We start from the raw sequence: 17,975 nt of genomic DNA on the forward strand, positions 1-17,975 counted from the left end.
CTGTGTTTAGATGTTAAATTCTGGTGCTTCTGACTGACTCAAATAATTATAATCTTGAAAGTGCATGATTGCATAACTTTATTTTAATATAAGTTTTTGAAATTAAAAAACAAACAAATCATTGACTGCTAAACATGCTGTATATATAAGTAATGTCCAGTCACTTGGTGAAATATCTGACACGATTTGCATAAACTTCCGATAAGAAACGTCGGACGCCGACGGTTTCTGCAAAACTGCCAGCTAGAAATAGATCCATTTAATTTTAATTGAAATTATGTAGTTGCCTGTCAGTTCTGGTTATGGGTGAAATTAATTAAAAAGGCTGTGCCATTGCCACCTAAGCAGGAATGTAATGGAAAGTGTGATGAACTCACCTCCTTCGAGTCGTCCGTTTCTCTCGCAGGGAATGAAGCTGTGCTACGGATTTCCACATAGACTCCTTCTGCTTGGAAAACACAAGAGCTTCATTTTATTCATAATTCATCATTAGCACTGCAGCCAAAATCGTTCAATTAAAGTTAAATGTGCTTTGACTGGTTTGAAAGACAAGGGAGACAATAGCTTGATGAATATTAAATTTTTTTCGCTGAGGCTAGGAGAATGAAATTTGCTGACATCGACAGATTCACTTATTCATGTTTAAGAAGAATACGTATATAAAGTAGTATTTCATATTAATTATAACTTAAGGAATGTCAAGTGTTGTGTTTATAATGACAGTAGAGCAGGATTGAAGTGATTCATGCTTTGCAGTCTCAGGCAACGCTTATGGAAATGTACGATATGAATAGAGCTGACAAGTCGACGCCGGCGGTTTTACAGTGTGTCGGCAGGGTGGCCCTTTTAAAACATCACTTAGGCGTAGATGTAACATTGTGCCTCACTGTCCAGTGTCCTACAACACGTTATGCGCTTTTAATTTATGATGTCACAGAAAAGCGGTGACCCTCAGGATCCGCTGCAATGTAGTCTTTTTAACGAGGTCATTAAGGCACATTGTTTTATGATTTTCTATTTTCTGTATCCGTGCTGCATTTAGATTCATGCCAAAAAAAGTACACTGAGGGGCTACTGGGATAACTTTTTTCTAGGATTTGCACGAAAACCCACTTTCCATATGCTTCAGAACTGCAGACTCCTGGCCCTGTCCAAACCGCTCACATGATTTCTACACCTGCGGCCAAGCAGTGAGTGTAGTAGCTGCTGTGTGTCGTCGAGCTCCGCGCGGAGTCCCACGCGCCACGCATCGCTTCGTGCCACCAGCGCTCTCGTGCTCGACGCTGCTTCTTTAAGGCGGACGCGCCTTCTTCATGAAGCGGTACAAAGTACAGAGGGAGGGGTTATGTTTTCTTGCACATCCCTTCGGCTATAGAGTATAAGTCGTCCCCAAGTGCCTGCCACCTGTGTCGTGGGAGTGCGGTACTCGTAATTGCGTGTGGGAGCTCCTAAGATCTTCGGTAGAAGAAAAGTAAGTAAATGTGTTGAACCTTGGACTTCGCGTCGGAGTTCTGTGTGGGGAGCCCTGTGGAGCGCTGCTGCGCGTCAGTGTGAGGCTCCAGATAAATTCCGCTTTTCAGGGAGCCCCCCGTTCGTTGGGCGCGCGCTGTCCACTACACGCATGACATCGATGTCATGACAAGAAGACGCGGAGCAGCGCGTGCGCGCCGGTGTGCGGCTCATGCTCTTGTTCAACAGATGGCTGCTAGTGCTCACATCACATGGATGAGTGAACGTGATGAATCGATTCCCGGCTTGTACACTCCCTCGAGGGGAGCCTTCGCGTTGTTTTCGCGATGTCCTCCGGAGTAACGGCTTTCTTTGTCGGAATGCTGCTCTCCGCCTCTGTGTCTCAGTTCACTCGGTCTTCAGCCGCAAGCAAGTTGTTTACGCGGCACACACACACTGACACACACACACACACACACACACACACACACACACACACATTTTCAGAACCGCTTGTCCCTTACGGGGTCACGGGGAACCGGAGCCTACCCGGCAACACAGGGCGTAAGGCCAGAGGGGGAAGGGGACACACCCAGGACGGGACGCCAGTCCGTCACAAGGCACCCCAAGCGGGACTTGAACCCCAGACCCACCGGAGAGCAGGACTGTGGTCCAACCCACTGCGCCACCGCACCCCACACTGACACACAGTTAGTCCTTATTATTCTCATTTATTCGCACTTCACCGTGGAATTATTCTTTATTCGGCCGCTGTCTTTCTCCAAGGCGACTGATAATAATATTCGTGCAGCGTGGTGTAGTTGCTGTGTGTCAGGTGAGGATAAACTGAAGGGCACTCCGTGAGTGCGGTTTGTAGGTGGCCCAAGAGATCTAACCCATATATACTGCCCAAATGATTTCATTAAGTAAGTCCTCCTTTCAAAGGCATTCACGGTGTCATGACTTTATGCTTGGTTTTCTGGTTGATTTCATGGTGATTCCTCCTTGTAGCAGATTCTCTGTAATGGCCTCAAGCCTGTCTTGCCTTGCCTCGGATCAAGCCAGGTACCATAAGATTTTCCAAGTGTTCCTCGACTGCTCCACTGAGCATCAGTGTATGAAGGAATTCATCCTCAGCACCCTCCCTCATGTCTTTACCAGGTAATCCACAGATGGTGAGCTAAATTCTCTTTAAAAGTAACACAGTGCTTAGGGATGGTGTGACCACAGTACTCTTTGGGGTCGGGCTGCTGACCATCAGCAGTTTTTTCCTGGAAGAACACAGTTGCATGTTGTAAGAGATCAGGCAGTCAGGATGACGTGACATCTCAGAACTTGAGATGGTGTAACCTGGCTGGTGGGTGGGGAATGCGAAATGTCTGGTACCTTCTCATGTGACTGTCTGAAATCTTAGTCTTTTCTTTTACCTATAAATGCAAATTTTGTCAAATCAGTAATAAGTAAAGGAATTCCACATTTTAATGTAGATTGTATAAGTTACTTAAATCTTGATTTTGTTGTTAATATACAGTAAGAGTTTAAAGTCTCTTTCAAATTCAGTGTGCAGATGTTCAATTGTTTAATTTGTAAAGCATAGAAATGATAATGGCAACAAAAGTACAGTCTTCCTAATAATGGTTCAATATCTGTCTCCGGTAGCATTGTACAAGGAAAATCCAGCATCAATATCCTGGGAGTTGGGAGTGGATCAGGTAAGATGACATTTGGTCACTAACTAGCAAAGAGAAGTTTTTGGAAGCTATGACTCCCTTCTTGCTGTGGGTAGTACTGCTACCTTACAGCACCTGTGTTACTTGGGCATACACTGGAATCCAACTCAGTCAGTGTAAAGTTTGCATGTTCTCCCCATGTTTCCGTGGGAAGCTTAGAAACCTATTTACTGTGGGAGGACCCTGCTTCAGACAAGCGGTTGTTGACAATGGGTGGATGGTGTACAAACTAAGAATTTTTCTTGTTTCTCCCTCTTCAAAAAGCAAGGACTATTGGCCAAAATGTTATGATTTTGTTGGGTGAACTGCCTTCCCACATCCCCTGCTAAAATTTGAAGAAAGCATTGTTTGGCCTGCCCTGTACAGAGTTCACAGCATACACAATTGCACTTGTCATGAGCTACTTCACACAGGTGCAATGTCAGTGCAAAAATACAGTCCTCTTTTGCTAGAAGGTAAGAAACAGTGGCATAGCAGGTAGCACCAGTGCCTCACAGCTTCAGTGGTTCCAGCTCTGGGTTTGGATCCGGCTCAGGCTGAAGTTTGCATGGTCTCCTTGCATTCATTCAGTCCAAAGACATGTACAGAAGGCAGCAGTAAACAACTTACATACCTTTCCACACCATAAAAGCCACACTGGTGGTGACCAAGAGCAGGCTTCAACTTGATGCCACTTAGCTTTTATTACCTCGCAATAAATTTGAAACAAGTGTGTTATAGTAAGAAGTTTTATTGCATCAGAAGAGGGGCTTTCAAACCATGCCTTTCCCAGTTAAATGCTGTGGAGTAGGTCTGTAATAAAACAGCTATTCTTGTATTAAAAACATTTACCAGCAGCTTGGCAGGGAAGACTTCACATTGTACTACTATAGAACTCAAAGATTATGATACAGCCCAGCTTAGTGCCAATGTGTACTCTACAGACAGCGATATAACAACTTGTAAGATATAGAGGGGGTAGCAATTGTTACCAGAGGCTTGTTTGTACATTGGAGGGCATAGCTATGCTTGACATTAGGATAGTTGGCTCTTTGCTCCACTTTTAAAAGCTATTTCTAGTTAGAAATGCACTGGTTTGTCCAATAAGCAAGGCCTGCTTCTGCAGAAGAATTTCTAGTAAGTTATATGACTGCATATCTTTGTGCTACTGAATAGTAGAAAATGTTTCATAAACAATATGATTAGGTATGGCATTTGACTAAAGGGCCTTAAGATGAACCTATTAACCTGCTGCAGTACAGAACTTGTTTCTTGGAAAGCTGCTTGGCTGAAACTCACTGAAGCACTAATGCGTAGGTTTAAAAGTAAAGATGATTGCAAATGGATATAAAAAAAGGGAAAATGACTGGATAATTCAGATGCACATGAACATGTTTACCTTAGCATGTATAGTCCTTCCGGATACAGCGCTTGCTCTAGCAAGGCTTATCAAATGGGTACCCAAATGGAATAAAGAGTTCCTTTTGACACTTGTTTGTTTTTTAGGAGAGATGGACCTAGAAATGTTATCACAGCTGCATCAACAATACCCAGGCGTAACTGTGGATTATGAGGTTGTGGAGCCCTGCAGTCAGATGATGGGAAACTATAAGGGTACCTTGGTCTTTATTCAGCTTTTGGCCATATTGCAAAATTTTTTTTAATTGAAAGTAATTTCAATCATTTTTACTTTATACGTTTTTTAATGTTAGGTTTTAAATTGAGAAGTTAATGTTTATCAGTTGGTGAATATTGCTTTACCTTCCACAGCACTTGTGTCAAAGACTCCCAACCTAGAGAAGATTAATTTCACTTGGAATCAGATGTCGTCTTCTGAATTTGAAAAGCACTGGAAGACCAAACAGTCCACTAAAAAGATGGACTTCATCCATATGATTCAGGTGCCAGTATCTAACAAGCCTTTACTTTTACACTGCCTTTTGTCTTTAAATGTACTCTTTTTTTTTTTTTCTTCAACGGTGCTTCTTGTGGGAAATGTTAGATCTTAGCACTACATCAAGAGAAAGACATCATATGCCAAGCTGCTTCAGTAGGCTGGGGAAAGAAGGTAGCTATCTACATTTGGCTATCTAAGGTATTTGTACATATGCAGATTATGCAGTGTGCTGTTAGTCCCAACTAGATGGTTTTAATAAGGGATGGTACAGACCAAGAGTATCCCCAGATGGAAAGCAAGGGGAAGCCTCTTAGGAAGACGTGCAAGTTGTGCATGTAGTGGCATTGGAAGGTTTTAGGGCTAATTGCCAACATATGTCCACCACCTTCTCTGGAGCTGTGGATCGCCTTTCCAGGGGTATCACTTTTAATACAGCCTTCATGAGGGGAGGAGGTGTCTGCCCCAAGAAACGGTTCCCTTGCACCGTGTTCTTTAGAAGTGCAGTTGGAGTGACCGAATGAGTGAGGTACTGTGAGGAGAAGATGGGTTAAAGGCTCTGTCACACCAGTGCATGTTAAAGGTGTGTAGCTGCTCCGGAGACACAAGCTGGATTCTTAGAACGCTTATAATTCCTTCTGAAAAAGATGAGTTGACAATTCTTTAGCCTGCTTTTTAAATTAATTGTCTCTTTGATTTTTATCCTTCCCACATCCCTGCTTTTTTCCTACCTCAGGTTCAAGGCTTGTACATCTAGGCTTTGTATTACACCTAACTGGATATATTTTTAATTCAACAATCATTCATTACTTGCTCATAAGCTTAAGATAACACCAGTCAGTAAGAAAACTGTAAACCGCACAGTGTTCAATGGCTGGAATGTGAGCCTCCTCACAATTTTTCATGTCTGTACTAAAAAAATGCCTAGTATTTCTGTTATCAGGATGTTTAATGTTACATTAAAGTGCAATATTGTCTGACACAAAAAGTCTGAAGAAGATGTTGCCCTGGAAAAAGATGTAAGTTCCAGACCTGCATTTAATTGTGCATTCAGTCTATTTCTTGGTGCATTTATTTTCGGAATTGGATTCAGTTTTACTTTATATGCAATAAATATTGTAAAGGCATGTGCAAAGTATGAGCTTCAACTTTAATACAGCTTTCTTGTAAGGCTTTTCTTTGAGGCACCAAAAAGCTAACTAGGCAGCAAGAATGCTGCATGGCTCTCATCCTCCTACATCCAGTGTCTTGGAATATTATAACCATGGGAGAAGTGTACATAACTATTAAAGACTTTACTGTTACTTGGAAACATTGAGTGTTTCTGCCCATTACAGAACACTGCGTAAATAAGTTGTATACCTCCATGTTCTCACCCTTGGACATGCAGTCATCTCGTGTGGTGGGGGAGGGGGAATAAATTCAGTTCAGCTTTGCTGGAAATTACTGAGAGGATTTTAAAATCTTTACCGTATGTTGCTGACCTTCAGATGCTGTACTACGTTACTGATCCCGATGCTACGGTCTCATTTTTCCGGAGCCTTCTGAGTGAAAATGGAAAGCTTCTCATCATTCTTGTTGCTGGTAAAGTGTATTTCCTTCACCGTTCACCTGGGTTGTAATTTGCTATAAATGTGAAATAGGTGTTATTATTAAAAGATGTTGAATGAGGCAAATACTAAAATTTCATGTCATGCATACATGATCTTTTTCTACCATTTACACATGGGTAATATACAGATGAAGTCTTTGTATAAGTGTTACACGTGTGTGTGTGTGCCTGCAGTCCATAAAATTATGACATTAGCTTGTGCTGAAGGGTAAAGTCTTTAGTGGCTCAACCTTAAGCCTTTGTACTCATGTTTATAAATCTTAACTTTTTTGGCTTCACTCCAGGAGAGAGTGGCTGGGGACGGCTATGGGCAACCCATTGCAAGGAACTGTGTAATTCTGAAATCTCCCAGTGCATTACCACATACAACATCAAGAGCTATCTTGACACTATTGGTGTCAGCTACAAATCATATCTCCTTCCTTCAACAATGGACATCACTGAATGCTTCTTTCCCGGGGGCGAAAAGGGGGAACTCCTTCTAGACTTCCTCACTGAGGTGTCTGATTTCAGCAAGTCTGCATCTCCTGAACTGAAGGGCAGGGTGTTAGACAGCTTGCAAAAACCAGAGTGCAGCACTGTTGTTGATGGCAGAGTTATATTTAATAACACTTTGGAGGCCTTAATTGTAGAACCCTGAGCTGGGGGGTATGCCTCTGGATACTTTTTTTTTTTGACAAGCACAGCTGTGATTTAGACTAACCATATTAATATCTAGTTTAAAGACTAGTTTTTGTTATCAATTGTTTGATAATTGAACACAATGTTTTCCAGTCATTAAGGAAATGGGTTTTATACTTTCAAAATTAACGCACTCAGGTGTCTTGTAGCTACTTGCAAACAGGCCAGCTGGGTGTTACGAAAGTTTGCAGGTGGGTACATTCCGTTCTGTGTGATATGCACATATTCATAGGACATAGAGAAGATAGACTGTGTACTGTGCACTACACTTGAGTCTTACCGGAGTCTTGGTAAGAACCCATCTTGCCAGCTGTCCAAAAACTGCACCATAGTTAAGTGTATTTGCTAGATGTTGGTGTGTAAGAAGGGGGGGTTGCTTTATTTACTCTTGAGGACCGTAAAATTTGTGTGTACTCCTGTGAATTTAATCAGATGTCTGCAAATGCATATATTTAAAAGGTTTTACAGAAAAATTGCTGGCTTGTCTGCAAAGTAATCTGTATAACACATACTTACCAGACAGTAAAGGGTTAGTACAAAGAGGAATTGGAATGAGCAACTTCTCATTACATGATGTTTTTAATAAAAGGTTTTACTCCAGATAAAAGGGGCAAGAATTTAGATTTATTTGTGTGTGTGTGTTTAGCTGGATGCTTTTCTCCAAAGCAATGTACAATGTTAAGGTAGTGACTTATTCATACAGCAAGGTAATTTTTATTAAAGCAAGTTGCTCAAGGGTACTACAGACAGAGGTAGGAATCAAACTTGCGACTTTTGGGTCCAAACAGCGTAGCTCCAACCACTACGTTACCAGATGTCTACAAGGTGCATTGTGCTTTCAAAGTAAATGAAAATATAAACAACTAAAATGTGTTAGGTAAAGCTTAAGTACAGCTATACAGGCAGAATATCAACTTTACAAGCAGCTAAATGATTCTGAAGTGTTACCATTTTTTATGTTTCATTCAAAAGTAAATGACACAATGTTCAAACTAAATATTTTCTTAAAAACAGGCAATAATTGTTTACATAAGTCAAACCCATAAATAAGGAATGCTCTAATCAGTTTTCAGGTTACATAATTACTTGGTCACATCTGAACACATTAAGGATTTCAAAATAAATATGATTATCTGTGAGAGATCCCACTGATGGTTATTGCATTTCTAAACAAGATCAAAATCATAAAGACAGGTAAATCTGGAAAAAATATATATATTATATATATATATTGAAAAGCACAAATTGAGGAAGCATCTCTGACACTTTTAGAAATTATCCAACTCGTTAAAGAAACATAATATAGGAAATTATGAATTAGTCTGAAAGCTAGTTTTTCAAAACGGAGAATCTGTGGAAGAAGGATATCAGTTGGGCAGAGATGGAACTATCCATAGCCTATCAATGACCAGGCAATTTTTTAAAAAATGTGAGCTTCATTGGAGGGGGTGCGGTGGCGCAGTGGGTTGGACCACAGTCCTGCTGTCCGGTGGGTCTGGGGTTCGAGTCCCGCTTGGGGTGCCTTGCGACGGACTGGCGTCCTGTCCTGGGTGTGTCCCCTCCGGCCTTACGCCCTGTGTTGCCGGGTAGGCTCCGGTGACCCCGTATGGGACGAGTGGCTCTGAAAATGTGTGTGTGTGTGTGTGTGTGTGTGTGAGCTTCATTGGAGCATAGTAATAATAAAATCACTCTTAGAGACATGTCACATGAACTCACCTAGAGTTTGTCAGAAGGCACATGGGAGAGACTATCACAAAGATGCTGAAGATTCTATTGTCTGATGAGACCAAGAATAGAGTTTAATAATACAGATATCCCTCAAATTATTTACTGTGGCGCACAACACCATGGGTTTGGATGGGGCGAAGACAGGCGCAGAGGCAGCATTCATTTCGAACGTTTTATTAGAACACCGGCACATGGAAATAATGCTCTCGGTCCGAGGACCCCGTTTCCTCCAGGACCTGCGCGTCTCGCCAGCCTTCCCAGCCTGCTTAGCTTCCCCAGGCTCTCTTCTCTTTCTCTCCTTGGCAGACACAATCACCCCCTTATATTCCCCACATGTCACCAAACGCCAATCAGTCACAACAAACCCATTTCCCGCTAAAACACAGTAACGCGGGACCGCCATACCCCAGAACACATTGCGGCACCTCGGAGTCTCATTGAAACAACTGCTTACCCTGAAATCATGGCAGCTCCTGCTTCAGCTAGTTTTCACCTGTGCTCGGACCCTCAACCTGGATTTTTGGATTCACCTATCAAATAACGTTCTAGGCTTCAACCTTCGCTCCTCTCCTTGACCTGGATTTCAGATTTGCCCCATAGATCAAGACAACCAAAAGACGGCGCAGATTTCGGGAAGGCCTGCATCTGTACTGCGGGAGCAAAGATCACTTTCGTGCATCCTGCCCAGCATGCCCCACACCAGGCAGACTCATACAGGTTGGTCAGGTGAGTGACCCTCTTAAGCCAGCTTCCCAACTCCAGTTTTCGGTGAAACTTGCATAGGGGTGTCAGAGGTTTCACACACAGGCATTTGTGGACTCTGGAGCTGCTAGCAGCTTCATGGACGTCATTTGCTGCTTCTCATAGCATCCTGGTAAAGGTATGTGACTTGGCGCTTCACGTCAGTGCCCTTGATGGATAACCACTAGGGGTCGGGGTAGTAGAATCTATGACGGAACCATTCCGGGAACAAGTAGGTCTGTGCTATACAGAATCACTTTCATTCTATTTAATCAAATTCCCAGACAACCCCATCATATTAGAATATACCTGTCTAGTGAAACATGATCCAGTCTTGTCACGGAGCACCAGGGAACTGATGTCCTGGGGACCACAGTGTGGAATTGTTTAGCCCTCCCATGTTGTGCCACCTCTATAGAAAGCTCCAAAGATGAACAGGCCCTTCGTATTCCACTTGATCATCAACACCTAGCCAAGGTGTTTAGTAAGGCCCACGCTGCCACTTTACCTCCACATCACGAATGGGATTGTGCTACAGAGCTACTGCCAGGAACAACACCCCCTAGGTTTAGGTCTTGATGATATGCTGTCATTGCCTGAACAAAAGGCTATGGAAGCATACATATCTGAGGCCTTAGTGTCAAGGATTATCCGGTTATCCACTTCACCAACATCAGCAGGATTCTTTTTTTTATAGAAAAGAAAGACAGGGGCCTCCATCCTTATGTTGACTTTGGGTTTAAACTAGATCACAGTTAAGTACCTTCATCACTGCAGTGCTAGAACAGGTAAATGGGGCAACCATCTTTTCCAAATTAGACATGCAGAGCACTTCTCTTTGCACAGCTCTCACTCTGCAGGTACAGGGAACTGCTAATGTGAACTTCTTTTCCTGAACACTCCCTTCATTACATTTATTTATTTAAACGCTTTTCTCCAAAGCAACTTCCAATGAACTCTATGTCGTGTTATGAGCCCACACACCTTATTTACCAAGGTGACTTACACTGCTAGATACACTACTTACAATGGGTCACTCATCCATACATCAGTGGAAAACACACACACACACACACACACACACACACACACACACACACACACACACACACACACTCACTCACTCACTCACACTATGAGGGAACCTGACCAGCATGTCTTTGGACTGTGGGAAGAAACCCACTTAGACATGGGGAGAACATGCAAACTCCCCACAGACTGAGTGGGGATCAAACTTACATCCTCTCGCACCACCCAAGTACTGTGAGACAGCAGCACTACTCACTGTGCCACTTTACTGCCTTCATGCACTTCTAGAACCAAAAAAAAAATCAATGCAAGCAGAAAAAAAGCTGGAAAATACTTATGTATACAGAATAGGGACAGCACAGTGGTCTAAAGCTCCTGGGCTGTGGATTTAGTTGTAAATTGACTTAAATGTCTTTTTTAATCTAGAATGCCCAAGAGGGGTGGGCAGCCACTGGCACTTGAATCCCCAGAGGTTTTTATCTCCACTGAGTTTCAGTTGGGAGCTTTTTTGTTCCTTTTCTCCATGGCCAGTAGACTGACTTACAGCTTAATAACTGCATGGATAATGTATTACTCTAGTATATAGTCAGCTGCTTTATTTATTTGTCTTATGCCTTTGTTCGGCGCTCTGTGTCACTGTGAGAGAGGAGCGCTCTGTAAAATTGAATTGAATAGAATTAAACTGAATTGAATTGAATTTGGGGGGCGCGGTGGCACAAGTTTGGCCTGGTCCTGCTGTCTGGTGTGTCTGGGGTTGAAGTCCCACTTGGGGTGCCTTATGACAGACTGGCATCTCATCCTGGTTGTGTCCCCTCCTCCTCCAGCCTTATGCCCTGTGTTGCCAGGCTCCGGCTCACCACAACCCTGCTTGGGACAAGTGGTTTCAGAAAATGCGCACGCACACATGTGTGTGTGTGTGTGTGAATTGAATCAAATATGGCCGAGTCTATGTGGAGTTTGCATGCTTGCATCTCTCCATGTTGGGGTGGCTTTCATCTAGGTGTTCCAGGTTCCTCCTACCATCCAAAGGCATGTATTTCAAATAACCTGCAAATTCTAAATTGCCCATTGTCTCTGTGTGTGTGTGTGTGTGTGTGTGTGTGTGTGTGTGTGTGTGTGTGTTCTGAGGAACGAAAGAATTTTTTACAATTTATTGGCACCATCTTGTGGTCATTTTCTACAGCACATTTTTTTTTTAATGGCAAATGTTTCAGAATACATGATCTAAGGATGTCTAAACCACAGCGCCGGCCCCACAAGACTGAATCAGTAGCGCTCCTCACAGAACTGCCAACCTGGGAAGGCGGGACTTCCAGTTGTGCTCTCAGCCTACTGGATGATTGACCCAGTCAATCAACTCTAAGAAATTAGAAAAGAAAATAAAAATAATTCCTCTCTATCATAAAGTTATTTCCCTTAATTTATGTTAAATCTGCTAATCGTGTAATATATTGTGCAATATATTTACAGCACTTACCCTAGCTCGAACCCTAACCCTAGCTCCAGCCTTAACCCTACCTCCAGCCCTAACCCTCGCTGCCAGCTGAACTCTAGCTGCTGGGCAAACCACAGCGCCGGCCCCACAAAAAGCTGAAACCCTAAGGCTTAGCCTCACTCCAGCACTTACCCTAGGCTAGTGTAACACACGTGTAACGTTTTCAAAACGCTTTTGTTCTAAGGCCAGTAGGTTTGTCTGTGGAGGTGTAAATAAAGGACCACTCGATTTGGCAATTATTAAAATGAACTATTAAACTTTACCAAAAACTGTGTTTCTCTTGTTTTCTCATATACATTTTTTTCGGTAAAACATTACCTTAAATGAAGCTGAACTCTGATAACTTAAAGCAACAAGAAAAAATAATAATTTGCTTACACACACACACATACAAATTAGCAACTAATGCCGGCTAGACAAGGGTGCACCCCAATATATAACTATCAGGCATACCCAAGCTAACACTTGTTTCACAACTGGAGTTTAACACACGTGAAAATCAGTATTTACAGTTCAAACATTCATTTCTCAGAGACAGTGCTTCCAGTTTCAACACGGCAGTTCAATCACCGAAGTTTAAATTAGTTCCAGCCGGGGCCAGGGGAAACGTGTCCATCAAGTAGTGATAGTGTTTGTTGGAGATTCTATTCAGTGTGCTCTCATGTTGGTGAAGTATCGATCACATGACCTTTGTTGTGCGTGATGTGTTCTGATGAAGCACGTATGTAAATAAATGTTCTCCCCTTCCGGTTTAAGCAAACCGATGGTGTGAGCGTGTACTTTGTTACCTCCGTTAAGTATAATCTATTTACCACTTCTCAAACGCAGCGATGACTGCGCCAACAGGTTATGGGCCCAGGAGAGAAGTAGGTAATAGACTGAGTAGACTGTGTTTCGACGGAGACGAAAAGAATTACGAACTTTGGGAGACAAAGTTTTTGGGGCACCTGCGTTTGCTAGGACTGAAAGAGACCATATTGAAAGTCCCCACACGGAGCGATAGAGACAGCGCGGACGAAGACGAGATTGACGACGCTGATAAAAATGAAGAAGTTTACACGGAATTGATCCAGTTTTTGGATGATAAAAGTCTTTCCCTTATATGAGAGAAGCCGCAGATGACGGAAGAAAGGCGCTGCAAATACTGAGGGGCTACTATGCAGGAAAAGGGAAGCCGCGAATTATTAACCTGTACACAGAATTAACATCCCTTCAGAAAACTGCAAAGTGTTACGGATTACATTATTCGGGCAGAAACAGCCATTACCGCTCTGAGGAATGCTGAGGAGACGCTCACTGACGGACTGTTGATTGCAATGATTCTTAAAGGTTTGCCAGAATCGTTTAAACCATTCGCAGTTCATGTAACACAGAGTGATGAAACTATGACTTTTGCAGAATTTAAGACAAAGCTCAGAAGTTTTGAAAACACTGAAACGTATGCTAGGTCAAATGACGATAACGTTATGAAAGCAAGTGGTGCAGCTTCTGTGAGAAGAGGAGGGAGAGAGAAAAACGCAGACCCTGATAATATTACATGTTATAATTGCGGTCAAAAAGGACATAAAGCCTGGAGATGTCCAAATGAACGTCGTAAAAGTCAAAAACAGTGGTGTAGCTATTGCAAAAGCTCAACACACAAAGACGCATCTTGCAGACGCAAAAGAAGAGACGACGTAAAACAAGCGACGCATGATGAAGAGGACGCAGATAAACATGCATTTGTCTTCAAAACGTGTGATTATCAACTAGACGGGCTGAAACATAAAGGACTAATGGTTGACACGGGAGCAACATCACACATAATTACCGACATCGGAAAGTTTAAGAAATTTGACAAGACTTTCCAAACGGGCAAACATTTCATTGAGCTTGCGGACGGGACAAGAGCGAGTGGCGTTGCGCTGAAGAGAGGTGACGCGGAGATATGTTTGATTGACAGTGAAGGAAAGCAAGTGAGCACAACGCTAAAGAAAGCATTGTACATTCCTTCATATCCACAAGACATATTCTCTGTTAAAGCAGCGACTGCCAACGGGGCTTCTGTTCGTTTTCGACAAGGACATGACGAGCTCATCCACAAGGATGGCACGAGATTTGAAATAAAAGAGTATAATAGACTGTACTATCTAAACACTATAGATAAGGGAGGAGATTATTGTAACGGCTGTTACGACATTCAAACTTGGCACGAAATCCTCGGCCACTGCAACTATGATGATGTTTCCAAGTTGCCAGATATTGTGAAAGGAATGGAAATCAAAGGAAAGATTGACAAGTCCAAACTGCACTGTGAAGTCTGCACACAAGGCAAATTTGCGCAAAGCAGGAACAGAGAACCCGATGCACGTGCCAAAGTCCCACTTGAACTTGTGCACACAGACTTGGCTGGTCCTATTCAACCAGAGGCTAAAGACGGTCACAGGTATGCACTTGTATTTGTTGATGATTTCTCAAGCACAATATTTGTTTACTTCCTGAAAGCGAAAAGTGACACTGTAAAGGCTACGGAAAAATTCCTAGCATACACTGCTCCTTATGGTACTGTAAAGTGCATTAGGTCAGATAATGGCACTGAATTCACAGCAACAAATTTTCGGTCATTGCTAAGCAAAAATTGCATTAAACATGAGACCTCTGCACCGTATTCACCCCACCAAAACGGTACTGCTGAAAGAAGTTGGCGAACATTGTTTGAAATGGCCAGATGCATGTTCCTTGAGAGTAAATTACCAAAAGAGTTATGGACTTACGCTGTGATGACTGCTGCAGTAATTCGCAACAGATGCATTAATAACAGAGTAAAGCAGACTCCATACTACATGTTGACAGGAAGAAAACCGGATCTTTCAAAGATGAGAGTTTTTGGATCCATGTGCTATGCATACAAACACGACAGAAAGAAGCTAGATTCACGTTGTGAGAAGGGAATATTTGTTGGGTATGACAAGAATAGCCCTTCATACCTAGTGTATTACACAGACACTGGAAGAGTCCTTAAACACAGGCTTGTCAAATTCTTCAAGAAATGTGCTGTCGAGCAGCAAACTCAAACTGACCCACAAATACCAGATGAGGATGTTTATGGGGAAGTTGTTTGCCATCTAAGGTAACAACAAACATCACTGAACAGAGTTCAGGGAAGTCTCAAGATAGTGGAGACAAAACAGATCTTCAAAATGATGATCAGACTGAAAATATTCAGAATAGATGCAACCCCAAAAGGAACAGGAAAGCTCCCCAATACTTAGCCGACTACGTAACTGATATTGAAGATGATGATCAGATACTTACTAATATTGAATACTGTTACAGAATGTGTAATGTACCACAAACCTTCAAGGAAGCCATGAGTTCAACCAAATCACAGATCTGGAGTAAAGCCATGGAAGAAAAGATGGATTCTCTAAAAGAAAATGGAACTTTTACATTGATGACTCTACCCGAAGGCAAACATGCAGTGGGGGGGGTAGATGGGTCTATGCAATCAAGAACAATGCAGATAACAATGAAACGTATAAGGCTAGATATGTTGCTAAGGGTTATAGTCAAGTAATGGGAAGAGACTATAAGGAAACCTTTTCTCCGACAGCAAATATCACATCAGTTCGTGTCTTGATGCAAATGGCAGCACAATATGACCTTGTTCTACATCAGATGGATGTGAAAACGGCTTACTTACATGCTCCAATTGATTGTGAGATCTATGTGGAACAGCCAGAAGGTTTTGAGGTAAAATCGGATACTGGTGAAAAACTTGTTTGTAAACTGAACAAGTCATTGTATGGTCTGAAACAGTCAGGTAGAAACTGGAATAAGGTACTGCATGATTACCTGAGTGAAAATGACTTTATGCAAAATCCTGCAGACTCTTGTGTCTACAGCAGACAAACTGGAAAAGAGAGAGTGATGCTAATAATCTGGGTTGATGATCTGATTATTGCTTCTAGTACCAACGAGTTACTAAATGATGTGAAAAGGATGCTGACAGCTAAATTCAAGATGAAAGACCTTGGTAAATTGAAACATTTCCTAGGCATTGATTTTGAGCAAATGGATGGAGTTGTGAAAATGAATCAAAAGCGGTACATCTTAAAAATACTGGAAAGGTTCAACATGTCGAATAGTAAGTCCAGGTCGACCCCATGTGAACAAAAGCTAGAGTATAGCGGTGATGGAAACTCTGTAAACCACACAAAGTATCGTGAAGCAGTAGGTAGTTTGATCTATCTAATGACATGTACTAGACCAGATCTTAGTTGGGCTGTGAGTAAATTGTCTCAATCTATGTCAAAACCAAATGAGCAACACTGGTGTACAGTGAAGCATGTGATGAGGTATCTGAAAGGTACAGTAAACCAAGAACTGACGTGCAAGAAGAGTAACGAGAAGCTGAAACTTACGGCATACAGCGATGCTGACTGGGCATCAGATCCAAATGACAGACGAAGTACGACTGGATACTGTTTTAGTCTAACCAAAAATGGTCCCCTCATTTCCTGGAAGTCAAAGAAGCAGCCTACAGTTGCTTTGTCAACATGCGAAGCGGAATATATGGCACTGGCTGCGACCACACAAGAAAGTCTGTACCTTGTACAATTGATGAATGGACTGGAAAATGGATGTCAGTATGCACCGGTAAAAATCTTTGAGGATAACCAAGGTGCAATTGCTCTTTCCAAAAACCCTGTTTGTCGACAAAGATGTAAAGACGTTGACGTTAGGTACCACTTTATTCGATCAGCAATTAGTGATGGTAAAATAACAATTGAGTACTGTCCAACAACAGAAATGGTTGCTGATGTGATGACTAAACCAATGACGAAGTATAAGAAAGAAAAGTTTGAAAGCTTTATGTTTGGGGCATAAATGTTGCTGATACAGGGATGTAACTGTGTGCTGTATTGTAAATGGACCTGTAGAGAATGAGAGCAAATGGGGGTGTTGGAGATTCTATTCAGTGTGCTCTCATGTTGGTGAAGTATCGATCACATGACCTTTGTTGTGCGTGATGTGTTCTGATGAAGCACGTATGTAAATAAATGTTCTCCCCTTCCGGTTTAAGCAAACCGATGGTGTGAGCGTGTACTTTGTTACCTCCGTTAAGTATAATCTATTTACCACTTCTCAAACGCAGAGATGACTGCACCAACAGTGTTCGTTATAACACAAAACTTGCCAAACTCCTCACTTGAAGACTGGAAATCGAGTCCTTTTCCTACAGCGGTGAAGATACCAGAGCTATTCCTACCACACTCTGGAAATCATGCCATAGGTCCCAGTCACACAGTCTTCCGAATCCAAGGCGGGTGGCTCGACATCTACGCCTTCGCGTAGAAATTCGTTGATGCTCCAAAAAAAAAGAAAAAAAAATTTCAAATATCAGGGTGCAACGGAAACAGCACTAGAGCGATTTTATGCATTTCTTAAATTTTACCCCACTCAGTCAAAAAAGTTTCCCGTTGGCACTCCTCTCAGTAACGCTCAGTGACAAGACTGAATCAGTGGCGCTCCTAACAGAACTGCCACGTGGGAAGGCGGGACTTCCAGTTGTGCTCTCAGCCTACTGGATGATTGACTCAGTCAGTCAACTCTAAGAAATTAGAAAAGAAAATAAAAATAATTGGGGGGGGGGGG

At 42.4% G+C, this 17,975-nt stretch overlaps 1 protein-coding gene across 2 annotated transcripts; it reads left to right on the forward strand.

Moving 5' to 3' along the window:
- Nucleotides 1-1,272: 1,272 nt before the first annotated feature.
- Nucleotides 1,273-7,943, forward strand: hnmt (histamine N-methyltransferase). 2 transcript variants are annotated; one of them, XM_018741538.1, is made up of 7 exons: nucleotides 1,273-1,471; nucleotides 2,461-2,610; nucleotides 3,109-3,161; nucleotides 4,665-4,772; nucleotides 4,929-5,059; nucleotides 6,543-6,636; nucleotides 6,949-7,943. In XM_018741538.1, the coding sequence occupies exons 2-7, from the start codon at nucleotides 2,474-2,476 to the stop codon at nucleotides 7,302-7,304; spliced, it is 879 nt and encodes a 292-aa protein (XP_018597054.1). In that variant the 5' UTR covers nucleotides 1,273-1,471; nucleotides 2,461-2,473; the 3' UTR covers nucleotides 7,305-7,943. The 2 variants fall into 2 exon arrangements, with proteins under 2 accessions (XP_018597054.1, XP_018597055.1); XM_018741539.1 differs by having other exon boundaries at nucleotides 2,464-2,610.
- The last annotated feature ends 10,032 nt before the right edge of the window (nucleotides 7,944-17,975 follow it).

Source organism: Scleropages formosus, chromosome 12 (genome assembly GCF_900964775.1).
Source record: "Scleropages formosus chromosome 12, fSclFor1.1, whole genome shotgun sequence".
Taxonomy (NCBI): domain Eukaryota; kingdom Metazoa; phylum Chordata; class Actinopteri; order Osteoglossiformes; family Osteoglossidae; genus Scleropages; species Scleropages formosus.